Source organism: Hypanus sabinus, chromosome 23 (genome assembly GCF_030144855.1).
Source record: "Hypanus sabinus isolate sHypSab1 chromosome 23, sHypSab1.hap1, whole genome shotgun sequence".
NCBI lineage: Eukaryota > Metazoa > Chordata > Chondrichthyes > Myliobatiformes > Dasyatidae > Hypanus > Hypanus sabinus.
Genome location: NC_082728.1, coordinates 25,599,199 through 25,624,320, shown reverse-complemented (window position 1 = coordinate 25,624,320; position 25,122 = coordinate 25,599,199). Strand labels below are relative to the sequence as shown.

The 25,122-nt window shown below is 40.6% G+C and overlaps 1 protein-coding gene across 5 annotated transcripts in view; it reads right to left on the bottom strand.

Annotated features, from left to right (window-relative positions):
* Positions 1-25,122, bottom strand: part of sdk2b (sidekick cell adhesion molecule 2b) — a 943,317-nt gene that overhangs the window by 236,013 nt on the left and 682,182 nt on the right. For all 5 annotated transcript variants that reach the window (XM_059948548.1, XM_059948549.1, XM_059948550.1 and 2 more), the window contains 4 exons: positions 24,346-24,467; positions 20,644-20,753; positions 18,159-18,309; positions 14,942-15,179 (listed from right to left, as the gene is read on the bottom strand). In XM_059948548.1, coding sequence (XP_059804531.1) covers positions 14,942-15,179; positions 18,159-18,309; positions 20,644-20,753; positions 24,346-24,467 — 621 coding nt within the window. The remainder of the gene's footprint in view (positions 1-14,941; positions 15,180-18,158; positions 18,310-20,643; positions 20,754-24,345; positions 24,468-25,122) is intronic.

The following is a 25,122-nucleotide window of genomic DNA, read 5'->3' as shown; positions in this document are numbered from 1 at the left end:
TGTGGATTTCAAAACCAGGGGAGACAACACACTGGACTTCGTTTATACAAACACACCACAGGCATACAAAGCAGCCCCCCCACCCCCATCTTGGCCACTCTGACCACATATCTGTGATGTTAACACCAGCATATAAACCACTGCTTAAACGTGTGAGAGCAGAGAAAAGACGGATAAGGGTCTGGCCAAAAGGAGCAGCCTCAGCACTGCAAGACTTTTTTGCACACAGACTGGGACATATTCAAGACAGCAGCCTCCTATGATGACCATACAGACATTGAGGAGTATGCAGAGGCAGTAATCAGCTGCATAGCCAAATACACGGAGGATGTCACTGTGATGAAAACCTTCACCGCACCTGGTTATAAAAAGCCATGGATGACAACAGAGGTGCGTTCACTACTGAAGGCCCGTGACACAGCCTACAGATCGGGGGACAGGAGTACGCTTCGCTCAGCCAGGTCTGCGCTTTCACTAGGGATCAGGAAAGCGAAAAGGGCCTACGCGGGCAAAATACATGGTCACTTCTGTGACACAGGTGACACCAGACGGATATGGCAGGGAATTAAAGCTCTGACAGACTACAAGATCAGGCAGAAAACTGATGACAGTGACGCATCTCTTCCAAACAGGCTTAACAAATTCTTTGCACGCTTCGAAGCATCAAACACTACAGTAAGGGGGAGAGCCAGTCCCTTCTTATCATCTGACCAGCCGGCTCCAATCTTTGATTCAGAGCAAACACGGAGGACCCTTGGCAGGGTTAACCCACGAAAAGCAGGAGGTCCCGACAACATCCCTGGACATGCTCTCAGGGAATGTGCTAATGTATTAGCAGACGTCCTGACAGACATTTTCAACATCTCCCTTGTCCCCAGATGGTTCAAAACCTCCACAATCATCCCTTTAGCAAAGAAATCAGTTGTAGCCTGTCTGAATGATTACCGTCCCGTCGCCCTGACCCCCATAGCGATGAAACATTTTGAACGGCTTGTCAAGCCTCATATCACAGCCAGCCTCCCCTTGTCACTGGATCCTCTACAGTTTGCTTATCATCCAAATCGCTCTACGGAGGACGCAATATCCACCACACCACAAGCAGTTCTCTCTCACTTGGACAACAAAGGCACTTATGCCAGAATCCTGTACACTGATTTCAATTCAGCGTTCAATACCATCATCCCGCAGAGGCTAGTGGAGAAACTGTCGCTGCTTGGCCTTGACACTGCCATGTGTCACTGGATTCTGGATTTCTTGACAGAGAAACCACAGTCAGTCTGTGTTGGCAGGAACATCTCTGACTCCATCACACTGAGCACTGGATCCCCACAAGGCTGTGTGCTTAGCCCATTGCTGTTTACATTGCTAACACATGACTGTGCAGGCAGATTCAAGGAGAACCTGATCATTAAATTTGCCGATGAAACCACAGTGGTGGGGCTCATCAGCAAAAATGATGAAACAATGTACAGGGAGGAGGTCAAACACCTAGAGAGCTGGTGCAGTGACAACAACTTGATGCTTAATGTCACCAAAACCAAGGAGGTGATTGTCAGTTTCAGATGGTCTCAGCCTGAGCACACACCCTCAGCATCAGCGGCTCCACAGTGGAGAGAGTGGAAAACATCAAGTTCCTTGGGGTGCAGATCTCGGACAATCTCACCTGGTCCAGGAACACCTCTGGGATTGTGAAACGGGCCCAGCAGAGATTGCACTTTCTGAGGAAGCTTAAACAAGCATCACTCCCCACTAACATCTTAACTACATTCTACAGAGGAGTGGTTGAGTGTGTGCTGACCTTTTGCATCACAACTCCAGCTGCAGTGCTGCTGACAAAAAAGCCTTGCAGAGGGTGGTTTGGGGAGCAGAGAAGGTTATTCGGGTCTCCCTACCTTCTGTCCAAGACCTCTTTCAGAGTCGATGCCTCCAGAAGACACAGTACATCATTAAAGACCCCTCACACCCTCTCCATGAACTGTTTGTTCTTCTGCCATCAGGTAAACGTTACAGGAGCATCAAAACTAAAACCACAAGGCTACTAAACAGCTTCTTCCCACAGGCAATCAGACTGCTAAATAGCTGCTCTACCTGACTCTGTTCTGGACACTTTTAACTTGCACTGGACACTTATAACTTGTTTTTAACTGACATGTGGCTGTTGTGTTTTACTAATTATTGTTATGTTTATTATTTAGTGTTACATTCGTTATGTTATGATTGCACTGCTCCTGGGAAACGCTGTCTCATTCTGCCCTGCAGAGCTGATGTACGGTTAGAAAGACAATAATGTTTTTGAATCTGAATCTTCGATATTATGTATTGCTTGAACTGCTGCTGCTAAGTTAAAAAATGTTGTGACACTTGCCGATTATAATAAACCTGATTATGATTCTGAATCTCCAGAGATGGGTCAGAATGAAATGTCTGAACCAGTGATGCCCTTAATGCCTGTCAAAGAGATGGACTATGGAGTGGTGAGATCTGTGGTGCTGGGTGGGTTGGAGGAGTAATAGTGAGTGTGGGTAGGAACAAATTATATTTTCTTTGTGCTTGTAAACTGATCAATGATCAAAAGCCTCTGCAACCTGCTATTTCTCTTTTGATGGGCCGGTTTTGAACACTTGATTTTCACTTACCAATAGAAATGTTCTCCAATTTTGTTTACTGAATTTGGTTTAATTATTTCTGACATGTTTTTGCCTCTCAAAAGGGAATCAAATCATTTCATGTGTAAGTGACAGGTCGGGGTGAATGAGTCATTTGGGGGAAAGGAAAAGATAATTAATAATGTTACTTCATTGATTGATGCAGGGGTCAATCCCATTATGTTCCCTGCTCTGATCCATCCCCTTTCAGTAGGATTATTGCTCTCAAGGGAAACGTTCAGTAGGTGTGTTCAATAATGATTTGATATTCTCAGTGCTGTGCTCAAGCTCTTGATTTGATGGTTTCAGATAATTTTGAAAGATGCATGCCGTCCTTTTGTTAGTGTACCTCCCAAACAAACCTTCAATATACAGTTAAATATAATGGGATTACAAAAGATTTAACAAATTACTGAAATAGTCTTCCAATAAGTAGAAGGGATGCTTGCTTCCCAGTGAAGGCTCGGTTACTTTCCTCAGCTGCATCTCCTGAACCTGTCATCCCCGGGACTAGGAACAAGGGCTTCAGACGTAAGAGCGCAAACCCCACCCCTTCTGAACCCCTCCAAGTCACACATCATCATAGCTTCCAAATAAATTGCCGCTTCTTCATCAGTTTGTCAACAAAAACAAAAACTTCTATAGATGTACCGTGGAGAATATACTGACAGGCTGCATCACTGTCTGGTGCGGGGGGAACTACTGCACAGGAACGAAAGAAGCTGCAGAGGGTTGTAAATTTAGTCAGCTCTATCTTGGGTACGAGCCCAAAGTACCCAGGACATTTTCAGGGAGCAGTGTCTCAGAAAGGCGGCATCCATTATTAAGGACCTCCAGCACCCAGGGCATGACCTTTACTCACTGTTACCATCAGGTAGGAGGTACAGAAGCCTGAAGGCACACACTCAGCGATTCAGGAACAGCTTCTTCCCTCCGCCATCTGATTCCTAAGTGGAGATTGAACCCATGAACACTAGCTCAGTTTTTAAATATATATTATTTCTGTTTTTACACAATTTTAAATTTATTCATTCTACATATAATGCAATCCATTTATTTATTTATTTATTTATTTCTTCTTCTTCTTCTTCTAGATTACGTACTGCATTGAACTGCTGCTGCTAAGTTAACAAATTGCACGTCACGTGCCGGTGATAATAAACCTGATTCTGATCAGCGTTGACTGTTAACACTGGCATTTCCTGCCAACAGCATTATGGGAAACCTTCATCAGTAGGGCAGCAACAGTTCAAGAAGGCAACTCACCACTGCTTTCTCAAGAGCAATTAGGGATGTGTAACGAACACCAGATTTGCCTGCAACAATCAATCCCAAACAAAGAGTAAAGAAAGAAACAAACGTCTTGGTTTTTTTTTGCCATCTATTTCCAAGGAATAACCTCCTGCAATTTAAGAATATGCTTACCCTGAGTATCAGCTGCTTCAATCTCATTTCCTACAGTCACCTTTATAACTTGCAGCAACTTTTAATTTAACTTACATCTCTGCAGTTCCTATCCACGTCAAAGCCTGGTTGCCATGGTCATCCTGCAATGCAGAGTGGATAATGACTGACAACTCAGCCTTAGGCAGATCTGTGGCCCCATCCACGAATGCCAGATGGTGTCTTGACAAAGACCTTTGAACTATATTTAATTATCTCTGATAATCAAATATATTTAAAAACGGTCCAAGTAATTTTTGTAAGACATAAAATGTAATAAATATTTAAAACTACCGGAGATGAATTAAAACGAGAAAGTGTAAAAAAAAGCAGATGGCTCTCCTGCACTTGGCTTTTTAATTAAGTTTGCCAGCCCCATGCAAATGAACGGAGTAATGCCACATGTGTCAATCATCTGTGGTGTAAAGCTGAGGGGGAAGTGTGAAGTCTATTCCGCCTTAGCTCAGGATGTTTGTGCTTTGTCCCTGCACGCAGTGACAGGTTCAATGGTGGGGCACAAAGGTCAATGAGCTGTCACCTGACCTCCTGCCTGTGTCCCACAGTCATGATGCAATACCTGGCTGAAACTCCCACTTTGGGCTCATTTCCCCAACTTGCTGGTGTAATTCTTCCGCTATAGGATGGTTTATAGTTACTGCTATCAGTAAAGCTTCTCCATCCTCTTTATCTTTTCCCTCTCCACTATGAAATACTCAGAAAACAACGTTCAATCTGCAGTCCTGACTTTTTTGCAGCAATTTTAGTTTGCCATCATTATATTATTGTATACACTCAGTGGCCTCTTTATTAGGTACACCTACTAGTTAATAAAAGTATCTAATCAGCCAATCACGTGGCAGCAGCTCGATGCATAAAAACACGCAGGCACGGTCAAGCGGTTCAGTTGTTGTTCAGACCAAATATCAGAATGGTTAAAGTCAAGCCAAAGTATGTTTATTATCAAAGTATGTATACTTAATACAAACTTGACATTTGTCTTCTTACTGGCAGCTACAAAGAAATCCAATAGAACCCACTAAAATGAAAGAAGACGGTCAAACACCCAACGTGCAGAGAACAAAAAGAATGAAACTGTGCAAACAATAAAAGTAAGCAAAGAGCATGTGGAACTGAAGTCCCCAAAAGTGCGTTCACACTGTGATTGACAGTTGCATGCCACGGCCACAGTCCGGTGCAGAGACGAGTAAAACTCAGGGAGTCACGAGTTGCATTTCAATGCGGCAGGGGAAGAAATGTGATCTACGTGACTTTGACCATGGAATTATAGTCGGTGCCAGACAGGGTGGCTTGAGTATCTCACAAAATGCTGGTCTCCCGGGATTTTCACACACAACAGTCTCTGGAGTTTACAGAGTATGGAGTTGAAAACAAGAAAGAAAACATCCGCTGAGTGGTAGTTCTGTGGGCAGAATCACCTTGTCAACGGGAGAGGTCAGAGAAAAATGGCCTGACTGGTTCCAGCTGACAGGAAGGCAACAGTAACTCAAATAACAATACGTTGTAATCGTGGTGTACAGAAGGGCATCTCTGAACACACAATATGTTGAACGTTGAAGTGAAGCTAATAAAGTAGCTACTGAGGGAATATTATATATTGATCCCTACAGTGTATCCCTGCTCTCATACAATTACCTTCGATAATTACGCGAGTTCTCATCTATGAATTCTCATAGTTACCTTGTTTTATTCTGGATAGTCTGTTGCCGATGCTGAAGATTAATTGTACTTAACTACTGAATTCACAATTAACCCATTGGGAAAAAAAAACTACAGCTTTATATTTAAATGAAAAGGCATATGAATTTGACTAAGGCGACTAACTGGTAAGGTTCAAGGCACCAGGAATAGGACTCCAGTTCCCACATTAGAACTGAAGAAGATGACATTGAGTTATGGTTAGACGGTGGCCTCTTCCGGCAACTCATGCTATGCTGGGTAGCTGGCTGGGAGGAGTTATAAACTGGAACACAGCAAGGATTTAAAATGACGGACGCGAGTCCCAAAGAAAATCGCTGCAGATGAGACTGTACGGAGTATGCAAGACCAAATTACTTCATTTAGAACTTTTTGTGACCTCAGAAAGAATGACCTTTGGTGGTAACAGTATATTTGACCCATAGACCGAAGCAAATGCATGATGAAATGCGATGTTTCAGAAATCGCTCAAAAGGTCACATCGGAGCTTTCTTTGCAAACGGTAAAATCACCAGTGAACTTTCAATTACTGATAATGATAATGCTAACTTTAAGGATTATTTCTGAAAATATTATTAAACTACACATACCTCAAAAGACTGATTATTTACAAAGCCGACGTAAAACAAATTAAAGTTCCTACTTTAAATTTTACTGTGAAGCTACCCAGCGAGCATTTCCAATGCCTTGCAGAGCTATTTAGCGCCATCACGTGGGACGATTAAGTATTGCAACTGCACAGAGAAGATGGGTTTAGGTTTTTTTAAAGACACCCTTGGGTGCATGTTAGCAATTGGACATACTGAAATCGCAAATGAATGAAAATATGCAGATTCTGGAAGTCTGAAATTAAATTGAGGATACTGGAAATACTCAACAAGTCAGATTGTGGAAAGCTAAACTGGTTTAATCTAAATGACCTGTTGGGTATTATCTCAAAGAGCTTTCATCAGAGCTGTGGAATGTTGGAGATAAGTTCAAGAGGAAAGGCAAAGGGAGGAGGAAGAAAAGGTCAAAAGGGAAGGTTTGGAAAAGGGTGGAAAGTCAGAGAAATTAAATAGTATGAGGGTTGACAGTTAAGAAAATGTTCTGAAATTGCATGTACATTGTCCACTTTGGTAGGAAGAGGACCTTGACAAGGAGCAAGGAATTGGAAAGTTTCCCTTTTTATCTCTGATGTTGGGATTTTGCAGCTTCTCTTGGAGAGAATCAGAAATAATATTTCAGGTCAAGACTGCATCACCAATACACATTGTCACAAAGCAACAAGAAAAATAATAAAGGTAGACTAGATGCAGTCTTGTGCCCATTCCAAAATACAATAAAATCTTGTCTGATGTTTTGCCTCAGAGACAGTTTCTGCATTAATCCATCTCCCTTGATTCCCTTAATATCTAAATATCCATCAATGCCTGTGCAAATAAATTCAACAATTGTGCTTCCACAAGCCTCTGTGGTACAGAGTTCCAAAGATTTACAACCCTCTTGGTGAAGAGATTTCTTCACTTCTCTGTATCAGTTGACAGATACTTTATTTTGAGGCTACAACACCTGGTTCTACCAGTGGAACCATCATTTCTACATTTGCTCTGTTGAGCCCCCGAAGAATTTGTATATTTCAGTGAGATCACTTCTCATTCCTCGAAACACAAGAGGAAACAGATTGCTTAATCTCTCCTCATACGACAAACATGCCATTCAAGCACTCAATAATTAATTTTGCTGATTTCCTGTCACAAATATATTCTTCCTTAGGGAGAGAGATACAACATTCCAGATGTAGATCCACCATATTTCAGCCGAGTGTCTGGAGCACTTCACTGCTCACAGTCTCTCTACCTGGTCCTCATTACTGTCAAAGTCTTTGGAAATTATTTTAAATGTCTCCATTCTGAGGTGATGGTGCATATGCTCACTTTTGCTACCTGACCATCAGCTTTTGCTCCGGATAGGGATGACTGAGATATAACTTCTTCATAGACACATCACAGCGACTCCCAAAACTTTCTTAATAAAAGGCAGTAGCCCACTCCCATGAGCCACTAATAAGCTTCAGGCCATTCCTTTGAAGGGGCTGGAGATATGCTGAGGATCCCTGAAGAATGCTTGGAGAACTGTAGCCAAGGCAGCTAGTCTGCCAAATACAGGTATATATTTACTTCTTTCTCTTGTGAACTTTCCAACTAAATTTATTATTATTACAACTCAGTGAGTTTTGCAGCCTCTCAAGTGGGCCATGCAATTCGGTTGCAACGACTTGAAGTAAACAGACCAGTGGTAAGGTTAAAGTATCTGAAACTGGATTTTGAATCTGACAAGATTTAAGTTTGGCACACAAGTCTAGTTGCTCAGTGCCAAGTTTTGACTAATTGTGAAGATGTAGGTAATTTTCTTCATGCTGTGTTATTCTCTGCCCAAGTATTTGTAGTTTAATCCAAGCAATCCCTTGCCATCAGGCAAGATTTACTTCCACACTAGATTTGTGACTTCTGTAGTTAAAGATGCCAAAATGGGAACTGGGAACTCTTCCATAGATGGTGAAGAGGGAGGAAGGTAGGTACTTTGTCATGCAGTCTGCTCCTTCATCACTCTGTTTGCCTGGCAGTACCTTCTCATTACAGACCTTGGAATAGTTTTCACAACCTGGTGTTGTAGAAGTCTTGTGCAAGCAATGTGGCCCATCCAATGTAAGCAATGGGATGTAACCCAGGTTTCAACATTGGGGACAGAACACTAGCTAGTTTGTTTGCCTTTTTAGTGAATTTGTGAAATCAATTGCTCTTTTCAGGTGCCTGCTGGAAGTAATCCAGGTCTCCAAAGTATAAAGCATGGCAATGATCACAACTGCTCATGACATCAGGTCTTAAGTCTTGACATTTTAATATCTTTCCCCCCAGCAACCAAAGGCTGCACTCTGCTAACATACTCAGGTGGTAGTGAATTTCATCAGCATTCTCTGCTTCCCCTTACAACACCCACTCGACATGGACTAGCTCCTTCAATCAATACTTTCAGATTCCTTTAAAATCTATTGTCAAATCTGAGGTTCAAAGTTCAGAGTAAATTTATTATCAAAGTACATACATGTCACCATATACAACCCTGAGATTCATTTTCTTGCAGGCATTCACAGTAAACACAGCAGACTCGATGAAAGCCTGCACACAACAAGATGGACAAACCTTCCATCATCTGCAGAAGACATTAAACTGTAAAAATACAAAAATAAACAATTATAAATAAATAAATAAACAATGTATCGATAACATGAGATGAAGAGTCCTTGAAAGTTAGTCCATAGGTTGTGGGAACAGTTCAGTGATAGGGTGAGTGAAGTTATCCCCTCTGCTTCCAGCACTTGATGGTTGAGCAGTAATAACTGTTTCTGAACCTGATGCAGGGAGTCCTGAGCTTCCTGTACCTTCTTCCCGATGACAGCAACAAGAAAAGAGCATGACCTGGATGGTGAACGTCCTTGTAATGGATGCTGCTTTCCTGCGACAGTGCTCCATACAGATGTGCTCAGTGGTGGGGAGGGCTTTACCTATGATAGACGGGGCTTTATCCACTAAAGGCTTTTCCATTTAAGGGCAAACTTGAAGACAACTTGAGGGAGTGAAGCTCTTGGCTATCCAGGAGCCTTCTGACTCTGCATTGACCGGCTGGCAAAGTAGAAAAGATTTAACTTGTCATTTTATCTGACTTGATGAAACTTTATCCCCACCCCAAAATACCACATTTTTTTACCTTGTCATCTTAAACTTCCCATGTTTGAGAGAGCTATTTAGTCTTATTTGTGGGCTTTTCCATTCAAGAGTATTGGTGTTTCCACACCAGACTGTGACGCAACCAGTCAGTATACTCTCCACTGCACATCTATACAGGTTTGTCGAACTTTTAGATGACGTGCTGAATCTTCGCAAACTCCTAAGAAAGTAGAGGTGCTGTCATGACTTCTTTGTAATGGCACTTACGTGCTGGGCCATGGCCTGATCCTCTGAAATGATAAAACAGAGCAATTTGAAGTTGCTCCACCTCTGATGAGGACTAGCTCATGGACCTCCTGTAGTCCTTGGTCTTGCCGACATTGAGTGGCACCACTCAGCCAGATTTTCAATCTCCCACCTGTGTGTTTCATTATCACCATTGATTCGGCCAGCGACGGTGACGTTGTCAGCAAACTTAATTATGGCATTGGTGCTGTGCTTATTCTTACAGGCATAAGTGTAAAGCAAGGAGAGGTAGGGAGCTAAGCACACAGCCTTGTTGATGATGATTGTGCCTGAGATATTGTTGCTAATCCGAGGAAATCGAGGATCCAGCGGCATAAGGAGGCATAGAGGCCAAGGTCTTGAAGGTTATTCATTAGCTTTGAGGGGGTGATTGTATTGAATGTCAAGCTGCAGTCAACGAAGAGCATCCTGGTCTCTGCATTTTCACTGTCCAGATGCTCTGGGGTTGAGTGAACAGCCAATGAAATGGCATCTGCTGTGGACCTGCTGTGACAGTAGGCAAATTGCAGTGGATCTAATTCGCTTCTCAGTCAGGAGTTCATATGTTTCATCACCAACCTCACAAAGCATTAATACGGTGGATGTAAGTCCTACTGGACAAGAGTCACTGAGGCAAGTTAGCACGTTCTTCTTAGGCACTGGTATAATTGTAGCCTGCTTGAAGCAGGTGGGTACCTCAGACTGTCCAAGCAAGAGGTCAAAGATATCAGTGAACACTCCAGCCTGTTGATCAGCACAGGTCTTTGGTGCTTGGCCATGCATCCCATCTGGGCTGGATGCTTTCCTTGGGTTCACCCTCCTGAAGGAGGCTCTCATGTTGACCTCAGTGACTGAAATTATAGGGTCACCGGGGGGCTGTGGGAGTTCATGAAGGTGCTTCTGTGATTTGATGGTCAAACCAAGTATAAAAGACATTGACCTCATCTGGGAGTGAAATCTTGTTGTCAGGTGCTTGGTTTCAGTTTTTTAGGATGTGATAATACTCAAGCCCTGCACAGCCATTGAGCATCCTTCAGTAATTCAAGTTTGGTCCAGTATTGCCATTTTCCGTGAGCAATGGCTTTCTGGAGGGCATACCTGGACCTCTTGTACTTTACTTGGTTGTCAGTCCTGAGTGCCACTGGTCTGGCCCTCAGCAGTCTGCGGATCACTTAGTTCGTCCAGGGTTTCTGAATGGGAAAGACTGAATGATTTTGTGGGGATACACCCATCTACGACTGTTTTTATAAACTGTGGCATATTTGTTCAGATGCTCTGATAAGTCCTTGAACACGGCCCAGCCCACTGACTTGAAGCAATTCCGTAGCCACTCCTCTGCTTCCTGCAAATACCGCTTTGTTGTATTACCTCCAGAGGCTTGCTCTTTACCCTCTGCTTGTATGCAGGTGGAGGAGGACAGCCTGATGACTGGATTTTCCAAAATACAATCCATGGATTGAACAACTGGCATTCCTAATGGTACTGTAACATTGGTCGAATGTGTTGTACCCCTTGTACTGTAGATGATATGTTGATGATAAATAGGTAGACAATTCTTCGAACAAACCTGTTGCAAGTCCCAAACAATGACTGGAAAGATATCGGGGTAGGTTGTCTCGTTTGCTAATTGCTACACTCAGTACCTCTATTGCTTGGATCACGGAGAAGAACTCTCTTGGTAAGTAAAACAGTTGGCAGTTAATCACCAGATGTTCCAGGTTGAGGGAACAAGAGTGCGGTAAGGCTGCTAAGTTCAAACACCACAAAGAGTTTATCACGAAACACAGATGCCCTGCTTTTTGCCTCCTCCGAATCAGCAGTCCAGTCCATCCAGTGTATCGATGACTCCTCGGGTCTTATTGACATAACTAGTGTGACTTGCGTGAGCCACATCTCCGTGAAACACAGAACACTGCAATTCCTCATTTCCATCATATACAGAAATCTCTAAGATCCTCAAGCTTTCTTCTCCAGCGACTGTACATTTGTGAACAAAATATTGGGTCCAGGAAATTTCATACCCTGATGTTTTTAGTCTGGCTTGAATCCTCCCCTCCTTCCTTTCTTCTGACCATTGCAATGTACCTTTGTCTGCTTAACAGGCCATGCCCACATGCTTGAGAGTTAATTCTGCCGTCCTTTAGAAGATCATGAAATTACTAGTTCGTTCAGATGGTTCAAAAGTACGTTACTTAAAGGGAAATTACAGGCTGCAGATTGCAGTGAGAGTAGTTCAGAAGAAGTATATTTGTAAGTTTTATAAGCTGCCCGCAATGTGTTTCCGTGTTTCACCAGTGCCGCGTTTCTGCTTCTTGAGAAAGAAATATTCATTATGACTAAATATTTAATTTCAACTCAGGTTAACTTAATTTAAATAAATTTACTGAGAAAGCTTTTTTCCGTGTCATTTTATGTGGAAAAAAGGTCTTGTTTAAAACATAGTGTCAGATGTAATTGACATTTAACTTCAAAAGCATGTCAGCACATTGTGTGTTAAAATCAGGATGAGTTTTTGAGTGTCAGTTGATACGCTGAGAAGGATCAGTATCCAATGAAAATATCGCTGGCTTCCCATCACAAAGATGTCGGGTGTTCTAGTTTTTGGAGAGATGTTCATAGATCAGGACATAAAAGAAGCTCACTTGGTCCCTCGAGCTTGTTTTGCCTTTTAAGGTTGATCTGACTGCAATTCATTCTGCATTCCTGTCCACCCCCTGTAACCATTCACCCTTTGATCATCAAGACTCTCCCTCTTCCTTAAAAATATTCAAAGACTTTTTTTCCACTGTCCTTCGAGGAAAACGAGTCTGAAGGCTTATAACCTTCTGACAAAAAGAATCCTCAATTCTCTTTTATCTGTGTAACCACTTATTTTAAAACAGTGGCCACTTGTTCTAGACAATCCTGCTGGAGGGAAATATTAAGAGGAAGTTAGATACGGCCCTTGTGGTATGGAGAGAAAGCAGGTACAGGGTTCTGAGTTGGATCATCAGCCATGCTCATACTGAATGGCAGTGCAGGCTTGAAGGGCCGAATGGCCTACTCCTGCACCTATTTTCTATGTTTCTATCCTCTCCACATCTAGCCTGTTAATACCAAGAATTTTATATATTTCAATCAAGTCACCTCTTGTCCTTCTAACCACTAGTGGATACAAACCCAACCTATTCCAAGGATTAGTCAAGAACCTAGCAAATCCAGTAAATTTATAAGTGAAGTTATAATTACAGCATAGGTTTCCACATGACAATATAACACAGCACAAAAATGAAATATGAAATAATTAATGTAGTCATACAAAGTTAGAATTTAGGTCCTTTTTCTAGGCTTATTAACTTCAAATTAATTAAATTCTATTTCATTACTTCTTTTTACATTCAGTTAATATATTTCTTTATATATCTATCTAGCTATGTATAATTGTACTTAGTTTCTAATTTTGGAATCTGATTATATTACCTTGGCGTGACTGTCATATGAAAAAATAACATATAAAACCAACAAATTGCAGATGCTGGAAATCCTCAATTACTTCCAGAACTGTCCGTAGCATTTTTTGTTTGTGCTTCAGAATTGGTGCAAACAAATAAGTCAGTCTCACCTTTCTTAAGAATATGAGAAATAAGAGAAGGAGTTGGTTATTTGACCCCTCTTATCTGCTCCATCATGGTCAACCTTTTACCTCAGTGGCATTTTCCTGCACTAACCAATTCCCTTATTATCTAAAAATTTACTGCTCCTGGTCTTCTGTATACTGAGTGACTGCACATCTACAATACAACTGAGTATAAAATTTCAGTGGTACACTCTGAGTGAAGAACTCATCTCTGCCGTGAAAGGTCAACTCTGTAGTTCTGTATATCCCAGCAGGGTAACCATCAATTCTGTGGCTCCCCTGCATGCCCCTTAAGAATTTTGTACTCTTATAAACTCTGAAATGTACAAGCCTAATCACAGGACAAACCTACCATCCCAGGAATCAATGAAATAATTCAATGAATGACAGCAGTAATTTGGGCTCTGCAGATGACGTGACTGAGCACCAGGCCTTTAGCCACAATAGGGTTAAGAAATGCACCTGGCAGCTTGCTGTGGGCTGGGTTCTGCTGCAGATGACAGACGAGGACCTACACGAACAAGACCACAAAAGCATTCAGGAGGAACTTATTAGAGCAGATAGCATCGATGGAGAAAAATAGATAGTCAACTTTTCAGGTCTTGGAGTGTCAACTGTCCATTTTTCTTCACAGATGCTGCCTGACTCACTGAGCTCCTCCGGTGTTTTGTGTGTTGCTCTAGGTTCCAGCATCTGAAGTTTCTTGTGTCCCAGTGAGGTGCTGAAAATATGGGGAAGCTTGCCTTCAGTGACAAGGGGCACAGTAGCACCCACCCTCAACCTAGTACAGAGATTGGAGCCTGATCACCTCAGTGTGAAGCTTATTGTCATCTCAGTGCATGCCTGTCGAACCAACCTTATCTGATGGCTAACATGAGATAAACCCTGGCCGTACAAGTATCTAACATCCGATGCCCAACAGCCATCACTCCATGTTAGCCATGACCTAATACAAGCTTAGACAGTTGTTGATTAAAGTGTGTAAAGAATTACGTTGTGCAGCAGAAACACTGTTTTAAATGCCAAATGTTGGCTCCAATGGACTTCACATTACAATAAGGCTTCTGTATATGCATGCCTTGCATGCTTGTAAGGGCTGCACACTGAAATCACGAGTCATACGACCATCAGTGTGTAGCACTTTGCCCAGTGAGCACACCTGGGTGTGCTTTGGTAATTCAAACAGAGCTTTCATACATCACTGTTACCAGCCAGTGTTCCAAGGATTCACAGCCCATGGCCAAACATGAGCTCAATGCTGAGGGTGCAGAATCTTTTTTGATTTAGGTGTAGGGCTGATTCGTTTTGCTCATCTACAAAGTACCGTGCAAGGGAATGATAAAGCTTTCTAAGGAAGAGCGAATTGATATAATCGTCACTCATTGAATATGGAGCCTTATTGGGTTAGCTGACAGTTGACGGTCAAATATCTCCTTCTTCATGTTGGAACGTGCCAGACATAGAAGTTAAGACAGCTATGGGAAATTATAGAAGGCACCCTGCTGTGCACAAACTTGAAATCAACTTACCAGATTCTCTCGTGCGACCCTTGACCTCTTTACTCCATGGTCCTGAGCCTATAGCATTGAATGCTTGCACTTGCACCCTGTATTCAGTCCACTCTTCGAGATCTTCGATAGTAAATTCCCGCTCAATTCGGTCATGGATAATGTGTGTGAGTGTGGATCCATTTCCATCTGACTTCCCGTATTTAATTTTGTATCCAACTGATTCCTGATTACCATTGTACTCGGATTCTGGCAGTGGCTGGGGAAAAAGTAGAGAGACGTTTTGAGTGCATCTTTCATATCCCTTCATTTTTTCGAGTTTTTGTTGGCCCTTTTGTATATGCCTAACTTAAAGACACAAAACTAAATGAGATTTCTCATAGACCTTTCACCAAGCGATTGCAGCCTTTGTGTTGATGCTCTGAGTACTAATTACAAGAAAAGTTCAGAAGGCTCTCATATTTCACAGTATATTAAAACAATCTGACATAGACTGCAAGAGATTGGAAATTGAGCAAATTTAAAAGCGTAAGGTGTAAATTATTTAATTGACACCACCAGCATTTATTTATTTTTGACTAATTATACTTGGATTTGTACATAACCACATTCTCTGTACAATCACTGGTAAGAATCCTTGGCATTTTCCAGGTTGGTGCACACCACCTTACCCATTTGCTTTCTTTTGTTGATTAGATTAACGGTTTGTGGTTGCTTTAATCTTCTTTCCAGAGTACAAATTTAAGATTCACAAAATTAAAGCTGCAGCAAGCTCGGTATGTGAAAAGCTTCAAAATGAAGATTTAAAACCTTCCAAGCCAGTTGTGAATAGAGGGGCATGCCGGATTTCCGTTAATCCACACAAGAATTAACTTTGATCTTGATTAAGACAAGAGCCAGAAGACAGGTCATTGTATTTTCGTTCTGCTCACATGACCACTTATTTTTTGTGTTGTGAAACCATTCTATGGCACAAATAGTGTCATTCAGCTAAATGTCAGATGAAGCCCCAAATGTTCAGAGCACCTTTTGTACCCAAAACCTACTTTTTTCCAATCAAACACATTTTATACATAATAAAAAAGATATTTACATTCTGATATTCATATACAATGTGATACATGCTGTTCAATTACATTTTTTTAATCAATGGCTTTGTTGCCACTCAAGTGGCCCCTTGGACTGGTACACTGCTATAATAGACATCCTTGATCAGTGCTGGCAATGTCAGGTAGATACCAGGTCTACCACTTAGCATTATCACATCAAGTGCAGATCTGTATAGCTCTCTTATTAACCTGTGGTGATGGGAGTATGTTCACTGAAAAAATATTTGGTCAATGAGAGTGCATACATCATTGACGTTCAGCCAATGAAAGTACAGTACATAATTTGAACCTTGGCCCATCAGCTAATAGTACATGAGCATTCAGAAATGCAAAAATCTGTTTTATGGGATGTTAATACAATTCTGGCTAATCTAATTGGAGGCCAAACAATTGGAAGAAATTGGAAGAAAAAGGAGAGGAGGCTGGTTGAAAGCATGTGATTTCTATGAAGAACTGGGGGAATATTTAAAAGGGATCTTATGGACAAGTTTTCCACACAGGGTAGAGGAAGGTACAATTACAATGCTTACAATACAGCTGGACAGTGACATGGATAAATGGAATTAATGTAGATAAGCACTGTCAGCATGGGCAAGTTGGGCTGAATGGCCTACTTCCAACTCTATGAATCAATACAATAGGTGACAACCAGGAAAATGCAATATGAAAATAGAGGGCTGAAGATAACCAAAAAAAGATACAAGTTATTTACACTGAACTGGTAAATGTAGCTCAACTAATGAGAATGCAGGAAGAAAAGTTTTTGTTTTACTCTGGGTTCACTTGTTTCAGTTTTGTGAAAAAGCTCCTGCTGTGACATTTGTCTGAAAAAAAGTCAGAAAAGGATGATGTGGGAAACAAGACAGAGGTATTGAAGGTGAGCATTACTTCTATGTGTCAGGAGATGAACACGGACAAAGCTGAAACAACAGTGACTCCAGTTGAAGAAAACCTGGAATTTTGATGAAAGGCATCACAAACACCAAGGAGGTGTGGGGCTATTTTCTGAAAGTGACCCAGAGGAGGAGAGAGAGAGTCCTAAGTGATGAAATGCATATCTGAAGGCCTCTTCTGCTACAAAGAAATGTTCTGAGAGAGGAAAAGCAACTTCAAGCCTTGATCTCTTTTTCTGAAAGGAAGAGTCACAATGAGGTTTATCTTCCTAGTCGATGAACCAGTTTGATTTATCCTCTAGTTGTAGCCTCGATTGCTTTGTTTCTGAAAGCTACTTTTATGTGATAACAAGGTCAGTTTAACTTGTATTGCTAGTTGTCTCATTGTATGTTCACTGCTTAATAAATAATGCTCTAATATCCTGTGCTTATCCTGAATGTAGCCCTCATTACCAATTATAGGTAGAAAATATTGTCAACAATGATTTCCATTGGCATAATGACTCATTAGGAGTTCTGTCAAACAGCGCTCGTTTCCTGAAATGAACCCTGAATGCTAAGTGACGTATCAGTTTACTTGCAAAAGTAATGCATGCAAAGTGTTGGAGGAACTCAGCAAGTCAGGCAGCACCTGTGGAGGGAATAGATCGTTGACGTTTCAGACCGAGACCATTCAACAAGGAAGGGGGAAGAGACAAGAATAAGGATGTGAGTGAAGGGGAAGGGGCACGAGCTGGCAGGTGACAGATGAGACCAGGTGAGAGGGAAGGTGGGTGAGTGGGGGAAGGAGGCTGGGAGGAGATAGGAGGAAGGGGTAAGGAGTGGAAGGAGATGAGATCTAATAGGAGGGGACAATGGAAATTGGAAGAAAGGGAAGGAGGAGCAGAACCAGAGGGAGAAGGTGGATAGGAGAATGGCCGAGGGTGTAACCAGAATAGTGAATGGTAAAAAAGAAAAGGAGGCAGGGAGGAGACATTACTGGATATCAGAAAAAGCATTGCAAAGGTATAAAGGCTCGTGTAGGTTTCTCCTTTTCTATAGACGGAAAAAGGATGTTGAGGTAGAGAGTGGAGCATGGGGGGGGGGTGCAATCACTGAAATAAGTTTCACATTGTTCTTCAGTACAAGATCTCATAAATTTTACAAGCATTTAAACACGATAAATTTAAATGTTATCATTTAAAAATGATAAATTGATAGTTAATCTTGGAATGATTGCCCTTGTCTGTTACATACCACCCAACGGAGCCAGAGACTGGTCTCACTGGCTGTGCGCAGGGTGACGTTGGCAGGAGCCATGTCCGGTGGTGCCTGCAGGGTCTGGATTTTGCGTGACAACTGACTTGGCAGACTTATTCCGACAATGTTGACCTGGCGCATGCGAAATCTATAGAAACACAATGCTGAAACTGAATGAAAGGCCCTTCTAGAATATTTCAGATCTTCAGAGATATTAACGACAAATTCCATGTGAAATAATTTGAGTGAATATTAGAACCAGTCTTTTTTAGTAATAGGCACCCATTTCAAATTGCCAGCTTCATGCCTAGATGATCCTTTGGTAATTTCCCCATGTGTACTTCCTCTCTCTTTTGCAGCTCTGACATCAGGATTCTTCTATATTTTCATGTTATTTTCTTTAATTCCATTTTCCTTAATTTGATATTTTGACTTTTCTAATGCATATTTTCCAATTACTTTCATTGTTTACTTACACTATTTGTGCACTTTCTGTGCTTCGACTGACTTTTTATCATCGGACTCCATCTTAGCTACCACTTGTTCTCTTTAACTTAGTCTAATTTCCACTTGTGACATAACATCCACACCCAAAAGGTTAATTACCCCTTTTAGTGAGATGTTGATGGATCTGTTAGATGTGTTCGGCTTTAAGGTAATTAGTTCTTTGATTCTTCTAATAATTATAGGTTAAATTAGCCGAGGAGTGTATATACCTTGAGGTATGTAGAACTGTTTAGAATGCCCAATTTTAGAAAACTAAAGTGCATTTTTAAAGGCTGCAAATGCATTTGAAAAAGTGAATGTATGTATTAAGATTCTGGTAGTCTTTTGGCCACAGAACTGGGTTAGATATGGTGCATAAAGTCACTGTGAAAAAGCCCCAAACTCACTGTTGGAAAATCAAGAGCAACTCATTACTTTATTTCTTGCAAATAAACAAATAGATGTACATAAAACAAATGTTGCAATTATTTCTATTCAGTCTTTCTGTGCAGTTTTGGTGGGTGTTTATCACTACAAAGACTGTAGCAGTTCATTCAGAAAGCCCTCCCAAAATTCTCAGCAACCGCAAATGAACAATAAATGCAACATCAACAACATCCCCACACTGAGAGGGAAAAAAGAGACAATATTTGTTTTTAGACAGTGATGCATTTTACTCTTAGGTTTCAGTAAAATCCAGAAGTTGATTCAGTGAGAAATGAACAGTTTGCAGAAGATATAAAAACCTATGGCATTGTGGAAGGTGGAGAAGATTGTCAAAGGACACAGGGGGATATAGATCAGTTGCAGATATGGGCAGAGATATGGCAGATGCAGTTTAATCTAAGCAAGTGTGAAGGTTGCGCTTTGGAAGAGTAAATGTAAAGTTAATGGCTGGACTCTCAACAGTGTTGTTGTACAAATCGATGTTAGGGTCCAAGTCTGTAGTTCTCTAAAAATGGTTGCACAGACTGATAGAGGAGTAGAAACAATAAATGGCATGTTTGCCTTTATTAGTTAGAGTATTGATTTCAAGAGCCAAGAAGTTACAGTATATTACAACTTTATAAAACTCTGGTTAGGCTGTGCCTGGAGGATTGTATTTAATTTTGGTTGCCCCATTATAGGGAAGATGTAGAGGTTTGTAAAGGGTACAGAAGAGGTTTACCAGGATGCTGCCTGGATTAGAGGGCACATGCTATAAGAACAAACTTGGTTTTTTTTTTGGAGGGGCAGAGGCTTAGGGGAGATGTGATAAAGATTATTAGATTAGGAATGGCATAGATAAGTAGACAGCTGGTATCTTTTCCCCTGGGTCTAATGTAGAGAGCCTGCTTTTAAAATAAGGGGATGGGTAGTTTCTTTTATGCAGAGAGTAGTAGGGGCCTCAAATACGATATCAGGGGTCGCAGTGAATACAACAGCTATGTTTCAAAGCCTCTTAAGACAGACACATAAATGTGCAGAGAATGAAGACATATGAGCATTGTGCAGACAGAAGGGATTAGTTAAGTTAAGCATATAATTACTTATTTAATTAGTTCAGCATAACGTCGTGGACCAATGAACATATTCCTGTACTGTCCTGTTCTATGAAAAAGAGTTACTATCCAAGGCAGGATCATAAATGACATGAAAGGAACAGAAAAGAAATGTTGATGTTTCCACTGTTTTCATGCTATTGAACTAAATTTAATTCTCTAGAACTTCATCCTTGATCAGCAATTCAAAATGTACAATATGTTGCGCTGTGCCTCCAAAATTAATTCCATTGACAGTGGAGCTTTTGCAGATGGACCCTGAATCCTCCCAAGTCTGGGTGGTTTCCAAAGGCTGCCGTAGACTGTCACAGGCGGTTTCGTTGCCCGAGCTTTGACATAAGAACATTACAAGAGCGTATGGATGAGGCACTAATGAGGGAAAGAGCAGTGACACCATGGAAGATGAATCAACGGCTCTGGCTTAAGTTTACATGGTATTCAGAAGACTATTGTACCTGTAATGTGTGTACGGGTTGAGATTGGGGACTTCCAGTGAGCGAGCATCAGGCTTATTGACCAGCTGATGAACAAGATGCCACTCTTCATGCTCGCCTATTACGCCAATCTGAGGGAGGAAAGAAAGCTCATATGAGTGGACGCTGCCAAACCATCATATATCCTGCTGAATTTCACCTTCTTGAAGGAATATGGAACTGATGCTGCTGGCAGTAAATATGATTAAATAAAAAATCTCAGGAACATCAAGGAGGTAGGAAAATATGGCTAAATGTATTACTAATGTGTTAATTACTCACACCAATCTCTTTACCTATAATGGAAACATTAATCCAATTATAGGTAAGCATGGATTAAAAGAACTGAGAAATATTGTTGAAGCAGGTTTTGCTATTTCTTTTCTAGTTCTTTTTGCCAGGGTATAGCAAATGAGAATGAGTAAACCACACACTCAGTGATGCATTTGGTCTCCTTGACCAACACTTCATTACAGCTTTCATTTCAGTACATAGAAAAAAATTACTGCATGGAGGTGAAATTAGCTTAAAAAGAAAATCAAATTAAAGGAATTTATTATAGTGAGGGGCGACTATCAGTTTGTTTGAAGAGGAGATTGTTATAAATGGTTTCAAAAAGGAGGGAGTTGGAGAGACAGCAAGTTTAAAGGAGGGAACTGAAGAATTTGAGAAGTCGAAGGCATTGTCTGCAAAATGCTGCAGGAACTCAGCAGGCCAGGCAGCACCTATGGAGAAGAATAAAGAGTCGATGTTTCAGGCTGAGACAGTGGTTACAATGCAGACAGAAGGCCACAAGTAGAAAAATGGGGAGTCTTAGGACAATAGCAGGTGTAGAGAGAGAAGTAGTCACAGAACATAGTGAGAATGTGAAAATGTACAGAAATTTAATGCAAGATACTCAGAGTTGAGGCAGTACAGAAGAGGGATAATGTGAATAAAGGAAGCTGAGATTTTGCAGAACAAGAAGTTACAAGGATATGGAGGTGAATTTTGGTAGGCCTAAGATGATGAAAAAGGCAGGGATGTTATGGAAATTAAATTGGACAGTTATGATAATCAAGAAGATTAGAATGTCAATGGCTCAGCTGGGGGTTGTTCAATTAGTGTGACAGAGTCTCAGAAAGTGAAGGCATCATCCTTGGCTACAGTAATAGTTCTAAATAAAAATTTAACTCAGACACTTCTTTTTCTCCCAGCAAAGAAAATTCAGATTATCATCAAAGACGTAAAATGCCATGAATTTTAAATTAATTATTCAGTGGATTATTCCTGGGATCAGTGGTATACTGCAGGTTACCAACTCTGAAATCTAAATGGAAGACAAAATAAATGCAATTACTTACTGGATTTGATTCCTAGAAGGCATTCAAACTGAATTTCACAAAGATTACAAATACTTAGCTCCAGAAATACTTCTGCAAGCTTGGCTTACATTGAGCTTATTAATTAAGTCAATAGATTTCAATATTAAGCAGCTGGCATAATTGAATTGAGACCTAGCCCAGTAGGTATGTGTCTAACTTCAGAAACAACGTATCCAATGGACCATTTATTCCTTTGCATTTTAGCTCCTGACTGTAATCCCCCTTCCTGAAAATTGAACTGTCCATAGACCAGGTCTCTTAACTGTGAATTTCAATGAATACGTAAAGCAGTAATATAGGCCAAGAGACAAAATACAAACACTGCTGGCTTGGCAAATGAATCCAGGCCCACAGAAATGCTTTGGAATGAACAATCTTTCTAGATGTATTTAATGGCTGCAAAGTCAGAAACACCTTGGGGTGGAGCAGCCTGGGAAATGCGAGCATTTACCCTGCATATTTGGGGGTTCTGGCACAAACACACAAGCCTTAAATTTCCTGGCCAAACCTGCTGGTGGTTCCCTGGCTGTGACCTAACACTGGACTCCACAGCAGAACACAAACTTGCTGACTTCGACAACAGTCAATACTGAGGAATCTGCTGATCCTGTGCCAGCTCAGACTAAGTCCAAGAACAGCATGCTTACTGGTTTCAATGTACCATGAATTTCTGCCAGGGGGAAACAAAAAACTGCTTTTTTTCAGTTTTTAAACCAACTGTGTTTGCGTTGATGCTTTTCATGATTTGAAATGAATTTGTCAGATGTTCTTAGGTGATTGAATTGTTTTTTTGACTTAAAAATTATCTTGAATTATGTTTCAATGATTTTCAATCACTTCTGAATTTCAGGGACATTCAGAAGCATTTGAAGTCCTTGACAACCAGCAAAGCCTAAGAGTGTGTTTTTAGAGTTACCAAGTTTTTCTCAGCCACTTTCTGGCCCACCCATGTGATAGCAATGTCCTACTGCCATCCAAGACCTTGTACTCAAGCAAGACCTTACTTAAGAACAAGTCACTACCAATAGATAATTAAAAGGTAACTACAAAGTTTTCTGCATGTTAGCCATATAAGCATTCAGCTGATTTGGGTCAAAACAAAGTATCTCTTGTAGGAAAAATATTACTACTCTTATTGTCTCAATCCGATGGGCAACCTAGTGACAGTTTCTAAGTGTCCCCTTGTAGGTGTGAATAAACCAGATGATACTCTTCAGCATCTGAGTGAACGATTAACCCAGGGATGGCCAATATATGGCACATGCACCAAACGTGGCGCATTGGATGATTAGAAGTGACGCATTGCACCCCAGTGATGATAATAAAAAAGTAAGCCTACTCATGCAAAAAGTATTAACCAAAAACAGATTTGTAGAAAAAAAATCTATAACATGAATTCAAGTAGCTTAGAGCTAGAAATGGGTTTTACTGAGAATAAATCTAAAACTTAGCAATTATTTTTAGCGATTTTATTATTTTGTGCACTTCTTCTGGTGAATGTTATCTTTTTTCACATTAATCTGTTTTCAATTTTAAAAAATGTTCAATGAGTCAAACTAGGAAAGAAAGACTTTTGTTCTGCAGTTGTTCCATAACTGTTCAATACACAATTGATACTTGTTTGATCCTGAGGCGCCAGGGGTCTGCACCAGCGGTGTGTTGCAGGTTTTTGCCAGTTAGTTTATAATTGACACTTGTGCGCTACGGAGTTGTGCTTTGTTTGTCCTTTGTGAACGTTTACAGTTTTGTACTTCTTCGAAAATTAAGCCTTGTTTTTACATTCAGTTACCCATCACAGTGCAAAAGAAAAGCAGAAAGTGATAGTAAGGGTGAATTCAATGAACAGTGGGAAAATGAGTTCTTATTTGTAGCAGGTCCGTCAGGAGAACCATTGCGCATTGTTTGTGAAAATGCTTTTTCACATAATAGAAGACATGATTTTAATAGACACTATAAAACACAACATCAGACTTCAATAGAAGGAAAACTGAAGCTAGTGCTTGGGTCTGAGTTACGGAAAGAATATGTGATTAAGAAAAAGGAAGAAATCAAAAGAAGACAAAATATATTTGTTAAAAGTCTCATTAAGGTAAGTAATGTTTATCTTGTTTTTATATTAAATCAATATATCATGTAAAAATGCTAAATATGTCTATATTAACATTTTTACAAGAATTGAATTGGGATACAGGAGTTGTACAGCACATCTGAACTCGTGCGTGAAGAAATTGATGCATGGAATTTAAAAGGTTGGCCACCCCCGGATTAACCTTTCCTAATATTCACCATGTAGAACTGTAATTGCTTGCGTGCACTCTACCTGAGCTTCCACCAACCATCGAGAAATGGAGGTTTTACCGTCATAGCCAGGTCTAAACTGAAGCGTTACTGAACGGGGGCCAATATTCGAGATGGCTAAGTTTGTGGGGGAGCCTGGTAATTCTGTTGAAAGAAGCACAGATAACATGGAAAGAGATTCAGTGTTTTCAGTGACTTAGAAAAACATGAATTATACATAGCATTATATCATTGTATTATCAATTGACACCCACATAGAGAGACGGAACAATATTGTTTACTGCTATCACTGGCTTTGAACTGTACTGGGCTGCTAGCATTTCCCTGAAGGCACTATGTTCATTTAATTAGATAGTGATAATCAGATTTGTTTTTTGATTTGGAGGAAATGATTAAGAATTATCAAAGTTCTAATCTTATTATGTTTCCTGACAGTTTCTTAAATAAGTGGTGTGAATTACAGGAGCTATTTGCATTAGCTAATATAAAATGGCTGTAGGTAGAGCGAGTGAATATTGCATTCAATTCCTTGATACACTATTACGACCATTAAAAATCCCAAATCAACATCTTTTAGGGACAGTAAGCTGTGTCATGGATATTCACTCCTTGTGTTTATGCTAATCTCATTTTCTAAATGCAGCATTTGCCACTTGTAAGGTCACATACAGTTGTAACTAAATTTCCAACTGATACTGCTTTGTTTAGTTTCTGGTGATAATAGGAGTTAGCCTTGTGCTTTTAAAATGTAACTAGAAGACAGTAATTAGTTTGAAGGTCAAACAAGTTATTGTTTTAG